An 18,657-nucleotide genomic window follows, 5' to 3' on the forward strand; every position below is an offset into this window, starting at 1 on the left:
ACAGTGAACAAACGCAGTCCTCTGGCACGAGGCAGCCGTTGCATAGGCTGTCCTGAGACAAACAGGCTGCTGCTGTGACATAATTTTGAGGTTTGCTACATGGATCAGAGCATTGGTAATTTGGAGTGGCAGTGATTCACATTCACTCCTCATAAACCATTGAAATCAGTTCTTCTTCTGGCCAATGATTGCAATCCACTTACGGAAAAATAAAAAACCTACCTGGATGAAAAGATCACATCAACCCATTGCCTGCAGAAATTGCCAAGACTGGTATAACAAATTCTGATTAAGTCAAATGTCACCAAATTTCCTTGATTTTGGAAGTCAGAAAAATGGACTGTGAGATTTTGGAGATCACACTACGGAAGAACAACAGTTATTAAGGACAGTGTACTGTATGAGGAGAAAAAAGATATTGCTTTTCACCAAACTCAGTACTGAACAAGCTGTCACAGTGAGAGACTTCAGAGAATTAAGAAACATTTATTAATTCTTAATATGAGTCTTGGAAATTTTACATTATGCACATGAATTATTTTTATCCGCAAATGGTTGTGTTATGAAAATATGGTGCTGATAACAGCATTTTGGAGAGGTGGGCTTAAAGTATTGGTAAAAAGAAAAGCTCTGCTACCTTACATTCATGTTGTTCTCTGAGTGTGTCTGCAGTTCAAATGTAAAATTAAAGCATGAAGAGGACGTGCCAAGCTGATCATTTTTGAAATGGTGGTTCTGCAGAACTGTAAAGGCAAGAGTACCAACATTGTAATGAAAATGAGATTATAAAAGTGCTGTTTTTTGAGTGGATTCCTTCAAGCTGCAAGGCACTGGATTAACATGAGCAAACTTGTTCTATTTCAGGTACTGAACTATGCCATTCCATTTCTCTGCATTGCATTTGTTCTCTGCAGTTTCAAACTGCCCATCCAGTTCAGTAGTTTGACAGGCTGTAAAACTGAATAACAATGTGTTTTCTAGGCACAGGTGATAAAATAGATTTATTTTGTGTACTACAGCATTACTGGAACTGTAAACTTTAGCTATAAAATATTTTTATATACATTCATTAAACTTTAAGATTTTCTTGAAAAAATCTTCTAATCAGAGGAAAGCAGAAAACCATTCATTTGTAGGAATTATTTATAGACTTCTAAGAGGGAAGCTAGCAATATTACTGAAGCCTAATTATTAACTTTTGGTAATTATTCCATTTGGTTCTTCTGCAAGACGTGTATCACTCTGACAGATTTGCCAGCTGGTGGACTATGTTAATTTGTGCCTTTTTTTGTTGTTGTTGTTTAGTTTACGTAGGAACAGTTTTGTATCTCGCTCTTCTTGAAATAGCTTTTTATTTGAGAATTTCAGTTGAAGCCAAACAATACCAGTTTTTTTTTTTACAAGTGTCATGAAATAGGTGGGAGCAGAAGTTACCTGGTTTTGGATGGATTTTATTCTCATATTTGGCTTTCCAATTTAAGTATAGAGGATGTCAGAGTTACTGATCCATTGCCATTGTGTTTATCCAGATTTTTGTCAAGATAATCCTAGTAAATAATTTGTAACCAATTACAGAACTAAGGAAAATCTATTAATTCATGTTCAAACGAGCCCAAATGGAATTCTTTAAGCATGTTGATTTTTTTTTTGTCATGTATTCAACTAAAATCACTGCATGAGTTTTAGATTTTGCATGGGTACCTTGTCTGAAAGCACAGGCATGAACCAGCAATGCCACAGCCCAAATCTTTAAGCTAATGCAGACTTATGCCATAATAGAGGTGCATGCATACAGTTCCTCACACCTCTCTCTTGTGTGATATAACTGCTTTGGGTAGGTTTGACATTTGCAGCAGTTGAGAATCCTCTTTTTTTAGTTAAGTGTAGTATTTTGGGGGGATGCTTTTAACTCACTGAAATAAAACTGCAGTGATATTGATATAGTAAGCTCTGTTAGAGAACCGGGATACTGTGGCCTGAAATTTGCATCCCTTCCCTTTTTCTCCCCCCCAAAATATACATACTCTTAAAAGGCCTGCAATAAATTGGCAAGATAATAAAGACATCAGTGCATATACATTAATTACTGATGTGAAATATCAGATTTCATAAAAATCGTGGTATCTTTTTATGCTTGTGTCTCGCCCCAATTTATAGGAGGGAGATGAGGTTCTTTAATATCTGTATACCCGGTGTGAGATTAAGAAACAACGGTTCATATGTTGTTGCATCCAGTTTATTACTAAGACCTAATCAGGGAGACGGGAAAGGGAAGGAGGGCGATAGAAAAGATGGAAAAGAAGCAGGAGTTGCGTAAAGCGGGGATAGTCACCAGCAGGATCCAGCAGCGGTCCCGTTGCACGGTGTTTGAAGGTCCCGGGCAGAACGCAGCAGAAGACGGGGAGCAGCAGCGCGGCCGGCCTTGAGCAGCAGGCAGGTAGTCGAGGAGCCAATTCTTGAAGCAGCAACAGCGGTCAGGCAGCAGGCTCAGGAGAGTTCAACAGTATGCAGGAATCACCTCAATCTTCAGGAATCCCTCTATCTTCCGGAATTCCTCTCTCCGTTCTTCTTCATGAGGGATCTCTTGTCAGAAAACCCTCCCGTTCTTCATGAGGAATCTGTTGTCAAAAATCCTGCGTTCGTCATGAGGAATCTGTTGTCAGAAACCTCCCGTTCTTTATGAGGAATCTGTTGTCAGAAACCTATCCTCATGGTTTTCAGTTCCTCTTTTACCCTCCTTGTTCTCCTGCCTACGTGACAAGGATGGGCCTCGAGCAAGAGTCATTGAGTACCTCCTGAGATGGCCATCATCCGGAGATAAGCCCACACAAAGGAGCACTTCACAGCTATTCAGCTGCAGTTCATCTCGCTCTCGTTGCCCCTGGCCTTGTCCATCTGCGTTCCCCCAAAGGATCTCACAACCTTTGCCCAGGACTTGCCTGAACTTGTTCATCTGTGTCCTTCAAACAAAGGATTTCACAATCCTTGCTCGGGACTTGAACAAGTCCCTCTGTGTCCTCAGCAAGCTTTGAGACACAGAAGTTAACAGTATAGTCTCTTACAGCTTGTACTCAACCATGTTAATTACAAAAGATTTCTACTGTCCATATCATCGTGACCAAGAATCAGGGCCTGCTGGTCAAGAAAGGTGGCTCAGAAAAGGGTGTCTGCTCTCTAGCAGTGGGTAACCAGGCGTGGCTGCTTGGATTCCTTTGGGTGGGGGATGTCACAGTGGGTCACCTTACATCACAATGACGGTGCTGTGGCACACTGCCCTGTTCCACTGTGTGCAGCACAGCAGTGTGGAGGAGGAGGAGGTTGGAGAGTACAGAGGAGTTTCCAAGTGGGAAGCCCGTGAATAGCGATGCAGTTTCCTTTTGTCAAGCTGCCAGCGCTGCAAGTGCTCAGCCTGGATGGTAGGGGCTTTGGGAGTCCTTCTGCTAGTGCAGGACACCCGATCTCAGAATTATGGGCTGGGGAAAAGTCGTGGGGGCCCCGACTGTCTGGGGTGGGGGCAGTGGGAGGAAGTCCCTGGGAAAGGTGAGCCCTGGACCCAAAGGGAAGGGAGCAGAAGGACAAGAACAGGAAGGAGTCCTGCTGGTAGCACTGGCACATCCCCTGCGTCTCCAGAGACCTGAAGTGCCCTGCACTGGAGACCTAGGCCTTCCCTTTCCACCGAGCCATGCTGTCTCAGGGTGGAGGCGGGTGGCGGGCTCAGCATCTGACACGTCTCTTGTTGCTTTTCAGAGGTCATGAGCATTTGGGACAGTACATCTGAGTACATGCTTCAGCAGTTTGCCCTCAAAAAGGTGGGATGTCCCTCCCCTTCCTCCTGCGTGCTGGTATCTCTGTGCTGTCAGCAGTCCCCACAGCCACGGGGCCATCGAGCGACCCCATCCATTCCCTCTGATGAAACCCCCGGAGGGTCACTGAGGTGTGACAGAGCTGCTTCTGCAGCAGCTGGTGCCGGTGGGGAATTTGTCCAGAAGAGGCTTCAGACCTTCCTGGCCACTGCCATTCCTCCCTGCTGGAAGGCGGGAGCCAGCAGAAAGCCTGGGGCACTTCTCAGGGCTTCTGCAATTGCTCAGTGCCCTACCCTGAAGTCTGTGCGTAGCTCCGAGGTGTCTGGCTTTTCCTTTCCTTCTGTGTTATGAGGGAAAGAGAAAGAATCACGGCCTTCTCGTCGGTGGCCCTGACCCAAAGCTTTTGGAAGAGCGCCCTCCTTCTCCTCTGCACCTCCGGAGCAGGCAGAGCACGTTTGTCCATCCAAGCCTACATCTGTGTTCCTCTGCTCTCTGCTGGTTTCAGGGTGTGGCCGTAGACGTCCTTGGCACTTTCTACATCCTGAGAAAGCGCATCTGCGAGGGGACCAGGCCCATGATTGTCCCCAGGTTCCACCTGTCACAACGAGTGGCACAGGCCCAGGGGCTCATCTACACCAACAGCGACATTCCTGGTAAGGCCTTGGCACAGGCTTTGCTGACCCTTGCAGCGGTGCCAGCCTGTGAATTTGCTGTGGAGGAGCGACCGAGAAAGCTGGCGGTTGCTCTCCAGGAGAACATCTCACCTGGTGCACACCCTTTGCATATGAGATGTGCAAAGAGTGTCTGTCTGGGGGTGCTGGCTTCACGGCAGCACTGCATGCAGTGTATCCCTCCCTCTGACCTGCCTTGTTGTGGGCTCCCCATGGTCCTGTTGAGGACAAGTGCCTGCAGAGGAAATGCTTCGGAGCTGCTTTTTTTTTTTTCTTACCCAAACTGCCAGGGAACTGGTGCTCTGTGTGCAGTCGGCACCAGAGCTTGTTCAGAAACACAGCAGCATTCCTGCCTGCTCCAAAGCTCCCTGCAGCTCCAGGCAGGTGCTTTGCACCTGACCCGCAGGCTTCAGAGTGCTGTGGGTTTGGCCTGGAGTGCAACACTGGCTCCTCAGGGCCTATTTCAGCCTGCCGTGTTGCTGCCTGCCTGACTCTGTTCCTCTTTCCTAGACGATCTCAAAGTCGTCCCCCTGGACTATTCCCAGCTGTCCCTGAAGACATCCTTGCCAGAGAAGCTGGTGAAGGAGTGCGTGAATGACATCGTGGTCCTCTTCAGCTGGGGCGCAGGGCTGGGAGAGGACTACGACCTTGTTTTCAAGGGCATTGGGGTTCTCATGAGCCGGAATCGGATCCTCACAATGAGGTACCGTGAGGAGTTTCTCCTTGCCATTGATCAGACAGGAGCTGCGCTGAAGTGTCTGCTCGCTGTAAGTCTAACGTCTTGCGGCTCTCTTTCCAAGGTCCTCTCTTTCCTCAGGCCAGCTGTGCCGTGAACTGGGCAGGCTTGCTGCCCTGTGGGACAGGGGATCCTTTCCCAGCCTCACCCTCACATCTCTGTCCTCTTTGCAGAACCCGCAGACAGAGGTCTGTGTGCTATCAGGCAGGGAACCGGCTGCTTTCCATGTGTGTCCCGGGGGCATCCGTGTGCTTCCAGGGTGAGTACATGGGCTTGCGTAGTCCTTGGCTTCTCAGCTGCTGTTTGGCAGGGCCACGCTGGCAGACTGCCTGCTCCCAAGGCCAGGGCCCCTAGAGGAAGGGCTCCGTGTCACCTCCATGAGAGCACTCTTCTCCTATGCTCTGGACACGCTCACCTGGAGCCATGTGCAGGAGGGGCTGCGCTCTGTTGTCGACATGGGTTGGACCTGGAAAGGAATTCTGGCACCCTGTCCTACAGAGCCTCGCTTCCTTGTTCCTTTTGTTGGCTGAGGGACAGCAAATAGCACTTCAAAAGGCAGCTTCCCAAGCATCCACTGCGTTAGAGGAAACGTCCTCTAAGTCTTTCCTTGTGGAGAACTGGGGAGATGAGGGACTTGGTGGCTCTAAGGGCAGCCTGCGGGGCTCTGTCTCTGGATGCTAGGGGAAGTTTTTTCCAGATTGCGTCTTCTTCCTTCTTCTAGGTTTAAAATTAAGCTGCCTTCTGAAATAAAAGCCGGAGAGCTCTCCCCTGACAAGGAAGCCGATGAGAAGGAAGGTAAAAACTGCCCAAGTCCTAAGCTGGGGCTAGGCAAGTCTGCACCTCCCACGTCTGTATGCACACAGAGATGCTCTATGTGTCTTCCACAGGTGCACAGAGCTACCAGGATAAGTACCTGCACCAGCAAAAGACACAGCCACCACACCATCAGAAAGGGGACAGGGCTATAGAAGGGAATCAAAAGCACAGAAGGACGCCTATGGACAAGTGAGGCTCGTGGGCGGGTGGATGCGGGCAAGGCATGACCTTGTCCTCGTGGCAGTTAGAATCTGTGCTGGTGCGCTGTCTGCATGGGCTCTGAGGGGCCTTCAGATGGCATTTCCCAGCTAGAGTGCAGGTGTACATCAGGTCTGGGTGAGACACTGCCGTCAGCCTCACTTCCTTTCACTTTCTGTCCAGTGGTATCTTCAGCCAGCTGTTAGCAGGCCTGAAGTCCAGGTCTGACGCTGAAGAAGGGGGAGTCAGGGAAGACGTGTATAAGGAGCAGGAGAAAGAAGGTAAAGCAATGGATGAGTCCCTACACGGGCCAGCAGGTTTCTGCACTACCAGAGGACGGAGGCCAAGGCTGCCCGACGAACACCTGTGCCTCCCAGGTGCAGAGCTTGGAGGACATTTCCCCACTCCGCCCCATCCCCAAGCATCCCTTGCCAAGTGCTCCTTCCCTTGAGCGCTGCCACAGGACCAAAGGCCTCCTAGCAGCAGGACCGCAAGTCTATCGGGACTGCTGCTGCAGAGTGCTCCCATCCCGAGCTGCCCGAGTCACAGCTGAGGTTGGAAGCTCAGAGCCCTCCCCGTGTCCTTCCTGCAGGGAGCCGCAAGCACCCCACAGCCCAGCGGAGGCTGCCCCCTTTGACTCTGCCGGCGCTGCCCACCAAAGCCCTCCGAGGAGAGCCAGCACCCAGCGCCCCGCGTCCAAAGAGGTGAGCGGTGGGAAGGCAGCAGCAGGGTGGGGGGCAGGTGCGGGATGAGGGTTGGTGGCACTGCCGACTCTTCAGAGCCCCAGGGCCACATGCCTCGGGTGGGCATTTTGCTGCTGCATGTGATGGGGCTCGGGGATGCTCCGTGTCAGCTCCAGCCCTGTGTTCACCTTGGTTCCAGGACAGAGTTTTCCCACGCACCATCTGGCACCCAGGGGTCAGCCAAGCTGCTCCGAAAACTCCGTGGGGAAGAAGGTCAAGCTGAGGAGGGTGAGGGAGACGGCAGGGCAGCAGGTAAGGCCCGGCCCAGGCTTCCCTGCACCCTTGGTGCCAGGCGAGGGGAGGCAGGGCCCTGTGTGGTCGCTGGAATGGAGGGGTGTCTCCCACATGGCTGAGTGCGCCAAGCCCAGAGGCTCCGTCCCCAGGGCCAGCTGTGGAAGAGGCCCCCCCCCCCGGGACAGCACTGTGGCCAGGCTGCAGTAGGTCTGCTGAGTCCCCACTGCACTCCGTGCCTGGGTGCACCTCGCTGGGCCCTGTTGTGCTGGAGGCGGGGTGTGTTTATGTTGGAGAGAGAATGGGTGAACGACTGTGCACCCTCATCCGAAGGCCCACCTCTGCCCCGCGGGTTGCAGAAGGCAGTTGGTATGTCCTAGAGATTCCACGTGTCCTCATCCGATGAGGAATAACGTGTTGGGGAGATTGTCAGAACCTCCCAGCGGAGGTGCTCAGACCCCATTCAGCTGGGAGCTGATGGCCAAACCCCTGTAATGCAATGGCCACTGACAGCGTCCCTGCGCAGTGCCCGCAAGAGTTGATGACCCCAGGGTCAGGCAGGGGGCTCTGCCTGCTGCAGCACTGCCCGGCAGCTCCTGCTTCCCATGGGGCGTCCTAGGAAAAAGGATACTCTCTGGTGCTCGAGGGTACAGGGCCTGAGGAGGCACACAGGATACTGAGGATACACAGAGGACAGGGCTGCTCTGCGCAGCCAGAGCTGCACGAGACAAAGGGTTTGCCTCGGGCTGCCTAGGAACAGGACTGCAAGTCTATCGGGACTGCTGCTGAGAGAGCACCCCGACAGCAGAGTGCTCCCATCTCGAGCTGCCCGAGGCGCAGCTGCAGTTGGAAGCTCAGAGCCCTTCTGTCTCCTTCCTGCAGGGAGCCGCAAGCACGCCCAGCGGAGGCTGCCCCCGGTGACAGTGCTGGAGCTGCCCGCCGATGTCACCCAAGCACAGCCAGCACTGGGAGCCCCACGCCCAAAGAGGTGAGCGGTGGGAAGGCGGCAGCAGGCCCATGGGCTGGGGGTTTGTGGCAATGCCAGTTCCAGAAAGCCCCAGGAACCGCGTGGCACTGCTGCACAGCTGTCTGCTGGCGTTGAGTGCCTGGCTTGCCAGCCTGTGCCTGCAGTGCAGATGCAGGTGTGTTTGCTGGAGTCCCAGCTCTGCCTGTTTCGTGTTTTCAGTGCGCTACCAGCAATTGAGGGGAGCTCTTCAAAGGCGGGCAAGAGGAGAAAGATGCGCCAGTGCAGGGAGAAAACTGAAATTCCTGCTTGCAAAGACCATCAGCGAGTAGGACAGGTACAAAGTTCCCTTGTCACTGCTGCACTGCAGTGAATTGCTGCTCAGTGTCTCTCTCTGGTCCCTCATCACCAACACAAATCAGTCTCCTGCCGCAGTATATAATAAGGACAATAAGGAACGTGGGGCAACCGCGGGAAGGAAGAGGCTCCTTGCTGGTGCCCCACGGCTTCACTTTAATGGCGTTAGCAGCAGGACGCTGCAGTCAGGAGGGCTTGGGACGCAGCACGGGAGCTCCTCAAGCCTTGATACTAAACTAACTCCATGCACTGCGTGCCTGCGTCCCCAGGAGGTCTGCTACCTGTGTTTGCAGCAAGAGCATCATCGCCTGTGGGCAGCCATGCTGGAGGAGAAGGAAAAGAAAGAAAGGGCTGAGCGGGCAGAGCTGCAGGACTGGAAGACCAGGATGGCAGCCTTGAGCCAGGTAGGGGGATCTTGGCGCCACCAGTAGTAGTGTGGGCATGGGGCTGTGCAGGGCACAGATGCTTTTTTCCATAAACACTAAAGAAAGAAACTTGTTCCTCTGGCTTCAGGGCCAGAAAGATGCAGCCCTCGATGCTATGTGCTTGTCAGAGACAAGGCTGAGCGTGCAGTGCTGCACAGTGGTGGGCAGCAGCACTTCTTTGGTGACACCTCAAGCCAAAATGCTGTCCTTTTGTTACTTTCCTAAACGTACTTTTTGCGTTCTTTTCTCCCTTGCGTAACAGCGGAGAGCACGTGCTGCATGGGAGTGGGAGGTTGCCAAAACAGAGAAAAAGGAGAGCTTAAGATACAGCAGAAATTACCTGGTAAGGCATTTGTAAAACGCAAGGAAAACAAGAGTTTCCCAGCAGTTAACCGGGAAGCACAGTGAGCCCTGCTCTGACCTTGGCGCCTCCTGGGGGACTTCCCAAATCCCTCTGCCCTACCTGCGGTCCCCTCTGCTTTGGAGGCAGATCCATGCATTTACCTGCTGCTGAATAAGACTCCCTCTTGCTTTCCAGGAATCCCTCTGCCCCACTCCTCCAGGCTACATCCGGAGGATGGAGTATGACCGTGAGCTCCAGGAGAGGAGGGAGGTGTGGGAAAAGGAGCGTCGGAGAGTACCAGCGAAGATCCCACTACGGCAATAAGCATGGGCAGCTCCTGCCGCGTCCTGGCTCAGGGGCAGAGAGCTGGTGTTGAGCCAGGGCCCCCCACAGATGGGGCTGTGGGCGTGCAGGCTGGAGCAGGAGGGGTCCGAAAGCAACTCTGTGCCACTCTTGCTGCCACAAGTGCCGATGGCCCTCCCACCGCCATGCCAGGGAAGGGTAGAACCCGGTGGGCAGAGCAGAAGACCAGAGAACAGCAAAGCCCCCCCAGAGCTTGCAGCAGGAGCACACCTACTTCCCGTGGAGCACAAGAGCAGGCCAGTGCTTCACCTTCACACTGTGGCTGCAGGCCAAAGGAGCGTCACCTGCCTGGGAGCATGGGAACAGACGAAAGACCAGTCAGAGCAGAAGCTGCAGAGCAAAATAAGTAGCATGAGAAGACATGCTGAGAACCGAGGACATCTCCAGAATGCACGGGAGAAAGAAACTATACAACTGTCAGGGAATTGTAACCATTTCTGCCCACCATGACTGTGAGCTGCTTGCTCTGCATACAAAGCTTCGGAGCATAGAGAACAGCGGAAAATTACTGGGTTAAGCTAGCGTGGGTCAACAGCCGTTCCCCCTCCTGTTTGTATGCTCCCTTCAAGCACTGGCAGGCCACAGTGAGGTCTCCCCAGAAACCGGTTTGAACATCATGTTGTTTGTAACGTTAGCTATTCCATCTGGGAAGTGGCTGTTTGTAACATCAGCTATTCCATCTGGGATGTCAGTGTCAAAATTCAAGTCATGTTGCCCAGTATGTATCGTGAGGAATAAAGGAATGCCACTTTCTAACACCACACTGGAGTTAGAGAGTTTTCTTCCCGGATTTCCGAGGACAGTTGGTCATTGCTGCGGTGTGGGTGGGCGTAGTATGACTCGGCCATAATGTGCCTATTTGCTGTGCTCTGTCACAAAGGCCTCATGCTTTTCTCTGGTCTCTCTGGAGCTCTGGACCTGCAGAGAAGAGGGGAGAGACATCCTGCCCACCTCCAGCAGGGTCTGGACCCAAAGAATTGCTGTACTCTCTGAGACACCCCCAGGCCAAGGGCCCAGCTCCACTGCCATGACGCATGGGCGGCTCACTGGTCTGGGGCTGGGCCCAGCCAGGTAGGGGCCCCCCAGGCAAGATGCCTGGGTGCCCGTGCTCTACCAAGGGAAGGACAGTCTTTCTGGGGTAGAAAAAGAGAGCCAAGACCCAGCAGAACCCAGCCACGTGTCCCTCCGCCCCCAGACATCTCCTGCACTGGAAGGCAGCTCTCTCTTAAGGGCACAGCCTCAGGAGTGCGCTGCTCTCCATGGCACCAGGCTGTCAGGGGAAGGCAGTCCCTCCCAACACTGCTGCTATTTGCACCTGAGGAGCTCCTTGGCACTGGTGGTCCGGAGCCTGTTTTGCTCCATCTTCCTCCACTCCTCGCGGCATGTTGTGTATGTCTCCAGGTTGGCCAGGACCTGTTTCACCCGCAGTGACTGGACACTGCAACAGCGCGGACAAACTCTCACTTGCACCCTCTCCAAGACGCTGCCTGCCCCAGAGCCTGCCCTCCCCCAGCCCCTGCACCCGTGCTGCCTTTGGGCCCCAGCAACTCGTCATGGTGGAACGAGCTTCAGGCCCACACCAAAGGCATTGGCGTCAGGGGCTCTCCCAGGGCGCGCCCGTGTCGGGGAGATCAGAGGAGGAAGCGTCTGCTCCCCCAGCCCCACAGGTAGTCAGTCTCTACCGCTCGCCTCTGCCAAGCCTTCCTGAGAGGTGCTGCACACTTCCTTGGGCTCTGTAGTCTCCAGTGGAGGAAGAAGTGCCCACTCCTCCTCTGCTCAAGGACGGTGGCAAGAAGCCTCCTTCTCATCCACCTTCTTTTCTCTCCTCCCGTCTCAGCTTGGGCCCTCTCCTGCCCAGTGTTTCTCACTGGTGGGAAGCGTAGCGATGTCTCGGGCCCCAGGTTTGCTCGGGGCACTTGCAGCCCACTGCTTTTCCTGCATGGGAAGCAGAGGCAGATGAGAGCCAGCAGCGTCGCCTTGACCAGCAGCGCCCTCCCGTCGATGGGGCTCAGGTTGGAAGGGCCCAGGTCAAGCTCCATGGTGAGCAGCGCAGGCCAAGACTGTGTGCAGCATGCAGGGAGGCCCATCAGAGCCCCCCACAAAGCACAGCGCACCCCCTGCCCTTTGGCATCTGTGGACAGCTTCCTCTCCCCAGGCCGTGGGCAGGAGCATGAAAGCCAAGTGCTGTGGGAGCAGGGAGAGTCCCTCACCAGAAGGAAAGGAGAGGGTGAACTTGTTTGGGAGGCTCGCCTAGGACTCCCTCTCTGTAGCACTGTATTTCTCAACCCGTCACGCCATCGTTTATGTCCACGTGGAGCACGTACCAGTGCTGCTCCCAGCTGGCCCTGCCAAGCAGGAAGCCTGACTTTGTCTTGCTCCCTCGCTTTCGCTTCCATGCTTCGCTCTGGACGTCTCCTCCCAGCAGGCAGCTGCACACTGCCAACAGCACAGGGAGCCGGTTGGAGAACAGCAGGAGCCTGTTCTCCAGCTGGTGCTCCCCAGGAATGGCCCCGTGCAGGCAGCACAAGGCAGTTCTGTGTCACAGTTCTCTCTCAGCTAGTCGTGAGCCTCAAGTCACAAGGAAGAAGAGAGAACCAAGAGCCGGGCTCCTCTGCTGGGCCACAGCACACCCGGATGGAGCTCAGTGTGCCCAGGCCCAGGCAAGGGCTCCTCACAGACAAATGGGAGCGCAGGGCATCACGCTGTCAGTTCCCAAAGATGCTCACCTTTCAGCCCTCGCTGAAGTCCTCTTTTCTGCCGCCAGACTACGGCCTCTTGTCTGGATGGGAGGCAAACAAATGTAGGAGAGCAGGTGCTCACGAGCCTCTGGAAGCACAAAACAAGCAAGCTTTTCACACAGCTGTGCATCCCTGAGAAACTTCCCACAAGACAGCCGTGCCAGCTGCACATGGACTTGCTGCTGCTGCTGTCTGGCATGCCTCCCTATCCTCGTGGCCAGGCTTCCTACGAGCACCGCAGCCCTCTCCACTGCCACCCGTTCCCAGCCCTCCCTTTCACGTGGCCCTGCCGATCCCTCAGCAGTTCCTCAACCCATTGCTTCCTCAAGTGCCTCTTTGACAAGCGGTGACCTGGGACACGTCAGTCCCTTTGCAGGATCTCTGGCACCAGGAATGTGGATTCAGAGTTGCAGTAACACGCTCCCACTTCTCTACACCACGTCTACATGGTAGTACGGCACCGCGCTGCAAAGCTGTTTCAGCCAAGCGATATTCTGGCTTCTCGTGGTTGGGCAGGAAACTACAAATAAGAAAGCCGCAGCAGTTACAAGAAGGGGCAGAGAGCACAGGGCTGCCCAGGGCCTTGTGGAGCTCGCCTCTGAGCTTTGGCTTTCTGGGATCAGCTGGGCAGGCCCAGCCACAAGCACCATGGAAAAGCTGCCCCGGGCTCCCACTTCTTCCCAGAGCATCTGAAGGCGGGCTGCTGGGCTGGGCCTTCGGTATGACCAAAGGGGCTGCACAGGGGGTCTCCTGCACCTCTGAACATGAAGGCCAGCCCAGGGTCCGGCCAGACAGACTGCTTTGACCTGGCAGCCAGAGAGTGAGCGGGAGCCCTGAAACTGTGCCAAACTCACATGGAGGAAAGCATCCAAATCTGCTTACTGCTGTTGGAAATAATCCAAGTAATTTTTGTCAGGACGGTATCTCTGATAAAAGCAGAATTTATTCACGATTGCAATGGCGGGCGTCCCGCAAGTAGGAGCGCACCTATGGACACAACATGACAGCCTTTATACCCTGTTTTCTCCCCCTTGCCTTCGCCCTCCCCTGTTTCCCTGTACCCTGTACCCTGGCTGGGTACTCCAGGTTCACAATCTTATCAGAAGGTTTACATTTGCTATTTACTTGTTAATTTATTTGTTATCTGGTGCCAGTCAGTAGTCATCCTGTTGTTTCCAAGATGTCTTCTCGGTGCTCTCCTTGTCCTATTGATATGGTGATTTTCTTTAAAGTCATTATCGTTAAACAAAGAGCACTGGGGGATGATGTCAGGCCTTCCCAATGTCAGGCGCTTCCTCGGGCATGCCATGGCTTGTTCTCTGGTTTGCTCTCGTGCAGGATATTCTTGCAGTGTGTATGACAAAATATACATATATACATATATACAGAGTGTGTGTTCCTGGGAAGGTTCGTCTATACGATAAGTGATGTAAACTTATCAGAGATCTTCCCCAAGTTAAGTAGAAGGACTCCCAAAAAGAACTATGATAGCGGAGATCATAAAATAAAAATAACATTATACAATTCTAATGCAGAAACACTTGATTCTCACACTGCTGAGGTCCTGCACTCCTCCTCTGCTCCTCAGCAAACAGCCCCAGCACTACTGCCCCGTCTGCCTTTGCCTTCACCTCCTCACTGCAGAGCATCTGCAGAGAGAAGAGCGCTGGCGAGAGCAGCAGCCCGTGCCTGTGCTCAGTACCACCTCTCGGGGAAGCGTGTGCTGGGAGCTGTGGGATGGGGCAGGGATCAGGGTCCCCATTGTGACCCAAGCCCGTGCCTCAGAGGGGCTGCAGGCCCCCCCTCCCCCTCCCCCCCCCCATCATGCCCTTTCCCCCTGCACCATGCTTCTTGCAGCCCGGGCAAGGGGCCCTGCTGGGCATGGTGTGGGCTCCACCCATCCGCCATCTTCCCTCTCCACAGGCAGAACTCTGCAGGCACCGGAAGAATGATTACCAGGCTTGCAGGGTGGAATGAAAGAGGCTGAAAATCCAAAAAGTCCCTCAGACAATGTGTTTTCTGCAGTCCTCACACCCATGTGGCACAGCACAGAACATCCAGATGTTCTAGAGCAAAGTTCTAGAGCAAGCTCCCACGTTGAAGGAATTACTTGATGGAATACCCTAGGAAGCTGTCATAGGGGCGTAGGGATGGAACAGAGCAGGCAGCTCATTAAGGATGCCTGAGAGCAAAAGAGTCCCCGCATGTAAGAAAGCAAGCAGAGGAAACAGGAAACTGGGACGGCTGGGCAGGACCTGCTGATCAAACTGAGGGATAAGAAGGAGAGGTACAGGCTATGGAAGGAGGGATGAATGGCCTGGGAAGAATATAGGGGTGCAGCCCAGACATTCGGAGATGGCATCAGGAAAGCCAAGGCAGAGATGAAACTGAACTTGGCCAGGGATGCGGAAAATCACGAGAAGGGTTCTTGAGATACACTGGGCAGAAGAGACAGGCAAAGGAGACAGGCAGATAGCGATGGGACCAGGGGGAGTAGCTGTAAACTGAAAGAGGGGAGAGTCTGCTTAGACTTCAGGCAAAAATTCTTGCTCAGAAGGCAGGGTGGGTGCTCCATCTTGGTGCTGCTCGTGGCCGCAGATGGAGCCCTGGGCAGACTGAGCTGGTGGGGGGCAACCAGCCCACAGCAAGGGCTTGGAACGGGAGGAGGTCCCTTCTAATCCCAGGCAATCGGTTCCATGTTGCTCTGCTGTCTGGACATGGAAACACTGTGGCCATGGCACAGGGGGCCTGACGGAGACCAGCTCAAGACGCCTGGGACAGACGGGCTTAAGGCTCTGGTGGCGCAAAAGCAAAGTTTATTGTTGTTGCAGGGTTTTTGTATCTTTTAGCTACAGGAGTATACAATACTTAAATCAGATAACATTCATGTAGCTGACAGCAATACGTCATTATTTAATTAGCTCTTTCGTAGATTATGGTCAGTACAGTGATCAAAAGGCGTTCTCTCCACAGAACATGTTCTGCTCTTGGTCATGGAACGAAGAAGCTGTAACTTATGCTTGCCAGTTTCACATGGCAGTCCTTCCCTTTCAGGAGGGGCCGCGTGTTCCCTGTTTGACCCTTTCAGGCCAGTCAGGTCTGTTTTGCTTAACAGTCTTCCTCAGGGGCCAAGGCCCTTGGATGCAGAGCACCTGTCACGTCATGTCTGAGGTGTGCAGGGGAAGGGGCACAGGAGGAATGACGAAGGGGAGTCCGCACTTGCGGTGCTCCTCTCATTAAAGCTGTTCTTACCTCTCCAAAGCAAGGAAACGTATAGGCAGTGGAAGGAAGAATGCTGAGCTAGGGTGTCCTCAAGTAATGGTTTTTGTAAGGACTGTGTTTGTAATGTGGGGTGTTTGTAATGACTGTGTTGCTGTTTTTTAGTGTTAAATATCCTTTTAAAATGTAGATTATAACAAAATGACCTTTGGCAGTTTATGGTGAGGGCTGGTTATCTTTAAATCCGCAGCACTGGCGGAACATCTGCCAGCCTACTTGAACACCTGGGTATGGCAGCTGATGAAGTACGTGATAACATTTTCTCAAAGTGCCTACACTGATCTCCTTTTACAAAACTATACTGCATTAAGACATTTTGGCATCAATGCCACAGCCCTAAACTTATTTGACGGGGGAACTGTATCTGAATATTTAGCCTCAGAGACTGAGGCTTTTCGAGTGGCAGATGTCTCATAGGTGGAGGCGCGCTTTAGTTTTGTTATTTGTGCTGAATCAAAGGTGAATATGGAGAATACAAAACTGTCATGTAACGATACGATTTATACAACCCATGCTAAGGCACATTTAATTCTACCATTGAGGTTCTTTTTGTTTTGCAGAACCACTGCCTCCACTTAGGTGCCTGCAAATTCCACAGGTGTGGAATTGCCCTGTGCAATTAGTAGAATTACCATTCGGTTCTGATTTGAATGCCCTCCCTTACGTAGCTGAAAGGTCTCCAAGACTCCTTATGATAGTTTGTTCTCTCATGGGGAGGGAGGCATGAGGATTAGCGTCTCACAAGTGGCAGGATCACAGCAGAGTGCAGTGCCACAGAGGGGAAAAGCACAGTGGCAGTGATGCCACTGTGGTGTCACAGGTACGGGAGGACAGTAGCGGCAGTCCTTTGTTGTCACCATGGGTGGCCTTGCCATGTGGACGTGGCAGTGGGCAGTGCAGCGGTGGCCGTGTCACTGTGGTTTCACATTGGGCAGCAGCACAGAAGTGGCGGTGGCGTCACTGCTAGTGTCACAGCTGTCAGGAGCACAACGGTCATATCACTGTGGTGTCACTGAGGCCACGACTGCAAAACTGCAGTGCAAGCCGCGTCACTGCGCTGTCACCAATGACAGGATCACAACAGCATCCGTATCACCGTGGTGACTCTGAGGGCAGGAACACTGCCATGCCACTGCTGTGTCAGTTGGCACAAGTGCAGCAGAGGCTGTTTCGCTGCCTTACCAGGCAGGAGCAGCGAGCAGTGCAGGGCAGCAGGGCAGGAGCACAGTAAAAGAGCGTGGAATAATAACTGGAGGTGACTTATTGAAATGCCTACCTCTCGAGAGAGTGACGGAACTGTATGGATTGGAAGGGACCTCTAGAGATCCTCAGGTCCCTGATAAAGCAGGCTCCCTACAGCAGGCCACACCAGCAGGCATCTGGACAGGTCCTGAATATCTCCAGAGAAGGAAATTCCACCATCCCTCTGGGCAGCCCCTTCCAGTTCCTCGTCACCCTCAGAGCAAAGGAGTTTTTTCCTCGTGTTCATGTGGAACTGCCTGAATTCCAGAAGGCGAAGCCCCCAGGGGAAAGGCGCTGGATAATCTGTTCCAGGATAGTTCCCTATGCAACGTGACCAGAGACCTTAGCAGTCAGCAAACACCAGGGAGCCTGGTATGCTGACTCTTAAGAAAACACAGAGTGTGGAGCAGGGTGGAGTCTCGTGGCCAAATTCCGCGTTGATCCTTCCTCCAGGGATGGGGACTTGATGAAACAAACGAATAAAACCGTTGCATTGCTCTGAGCCAGCACTGAGCCACCAGTTTCAACCTTTCTGCCTTAACCATGCTTCCCGAATAAACTTTACAAAATGGATCCACGTGAAAAAAAAACTTCAGACAGCTGAGGAGAGATGGTTGGGTGGGGCAGCCGCTGTCTGGGGACTGGGTGGGCATCGGTTGGAAGGTGGTGAGCGACTGCTTGTGCAGTCCGGGGGGCTCCCAAACGACCCCGGGAGGACGCCCCGGTCCAGCCCCGCGACAGCCTTCGCGCCTCTACGATGGTCCCGAGCTCCCTCCCGGCCCCGCAAGGACCCGCGTTGCCCGGGCCGGGCCGCCCCCAGCCCCGCCTCGCGCCCCCCCGACGTCACGGCCGCGCCACTCCCGGCGCGCGGCGCATGCGGTGACGTCACGCGACCGTAGCACCGCCTGCGGAAGCGGCGATCCGGGCACCGCCTGCCGGCCCGAGCACGCGCAGAGCTGGAGCGGGGCGAGCGTTCCTCCTGCTGTGTGTTTTAACTCTTGGGTATGCGCATTACATGGAGCAATCCCCCACGCATCTGACACCACAGTAAAGAATGGCCGCTTCCTAATTTTTGGTATTAAGGAGTTTTATTTGGTGTTAAGGAGTTTTATTTCCAATTTTGGTGACAGTTCTGGCAAGTCACGGACACAGCTCTTGAACCCCCATGATTTCACAGATTGTAGGACCAATCAGCCCAAGGTGGGGCTGTATTTCTGCTGGGCACCCCATGTCCTGATCAGTATGGACAGGAAATCCCACGCCGGGGGAGCCCTGCTCTGCTCTGTGTTGCCTGACACTGCAATGACCTGGTCCCCTTGGGCAGCAGCGGCACCAAACGAGAGGTGTTGCTGGTGTGCTCCTCAGGCAGGCTGCACGCAGAGTGAGATGTCAGCCAGGCTGTCTTCTCAGAGTTTTCCAGCACCAGCCTGCACATTTCACCTCTTAAACTGAGCAGTTTTTGTGACGTGGATCCTGGTGGACGTGGTCCAGACTGACTGCCGCTGGGCTCCTTGAACAGTCTGGTCTCAGAGCTCCAACACCATAGGGATGCTGTTGGTGTTTCCTGCAGGGCCAGGGTTCCAGAATGGCTCTGGAGGTTTGCTTGTGCATTTTCTGGCACTCCTCCTTTATCGGGGACTTTCACTGCTCAGTGTTCTTTTTTGTAACTCTTTGGTTCCACTGCCTTTGCTGGACCCATCTTCTTTGCTTTGCCTTTCGCAGTGGATTTTCCCTCTTTCTTTTTCCCA

The 18,657-nt window shown here is 53.4% G+C and overlaps 1 protein-coding gene across 22 annotated transcripts in view; it reads left to right on the top strand.

The window, feature by feature from the left end:
* Positions 1-10,411, top strand: part of LOC125699214 (uncharacterized) — a 36,308-nt gene extending 25,897 nt beyond the window's left edge. For 19 of the 22 annotated variants that reach the window (XM_048958513.1, XM_048958512.1, XM_048958518.1 and 16 more), the window contains 14 exons: positions 3,748-3,809; positions 4,309-4,456; positions 4,985-5,241; positions 5,384-5,469; positions 5,932-6,005; positions 6,098-6,215; positions 6,408-6,601; positions 6,817-6,928; positions 7,107-7,219; positions 8,081-8,186; positions 8,385-8,499; positions 8,789-8,923; positions 9,207-9,287; positions 9,483-10,411. In XM_048958513.1, coding sequence (XP_048814470.1) covers positions 3,748-3,809; positions 4,309-4,456; positions 4,985-5,241; positions 5,384-5,469; positions 5,932-6,005; positions 6,098-6,215; positions 6,408-6,601; positions 6,817-6,928; positions 7,107-7,219; positions 8,081-8,186; positions 8,385-8,499; positions 8,789-8,923; positions 9,207-9,287; positions 9,483-9,611 — 1,730 coding nt within the window. In that variant the 3' untranslated portion in view covers positions 9,612-10,411. Of the gene's footprint in view, positions 1-85; positions 3,185-3,747; positions 3,810-4,308; positions 4,457-4,984; positions 5,242-5,383; positions 5,470-5,931; positions 6,006-6,097; positions 6,216-6,407; positions 6,602-6,816; positions 6,929-7,106; positions 7,220-8,080; positions 8,187-8,384; positions 8,500-8,788; positions 8,924-9,206; positions 9,288-9,482 lie in introns of those variants that run through there. The other 3 variants (XM_048958529.1, XM_048958530.1, XM_048958508.1) reach the window with 3 other exon arrangements.
* Positions 10,412-18,657: the final 8,246 nt, after the last annotated feature.

The sequence above is a fragment of the Lagopus muta genome, chromosome 12, assembly GCF_023343835.1.
Source record: "Lagopus muta isolate bLagMut1 chromosome 12, bLagMut1 primary, whole genome shotgun sequence".
In the NCBI taxonomy this organism is placed as follows: Eukaryota; Metazoa; Chordata; class Aves; order Galliformes; family Phasianidae; genus Lagopus; species Lagopus muta.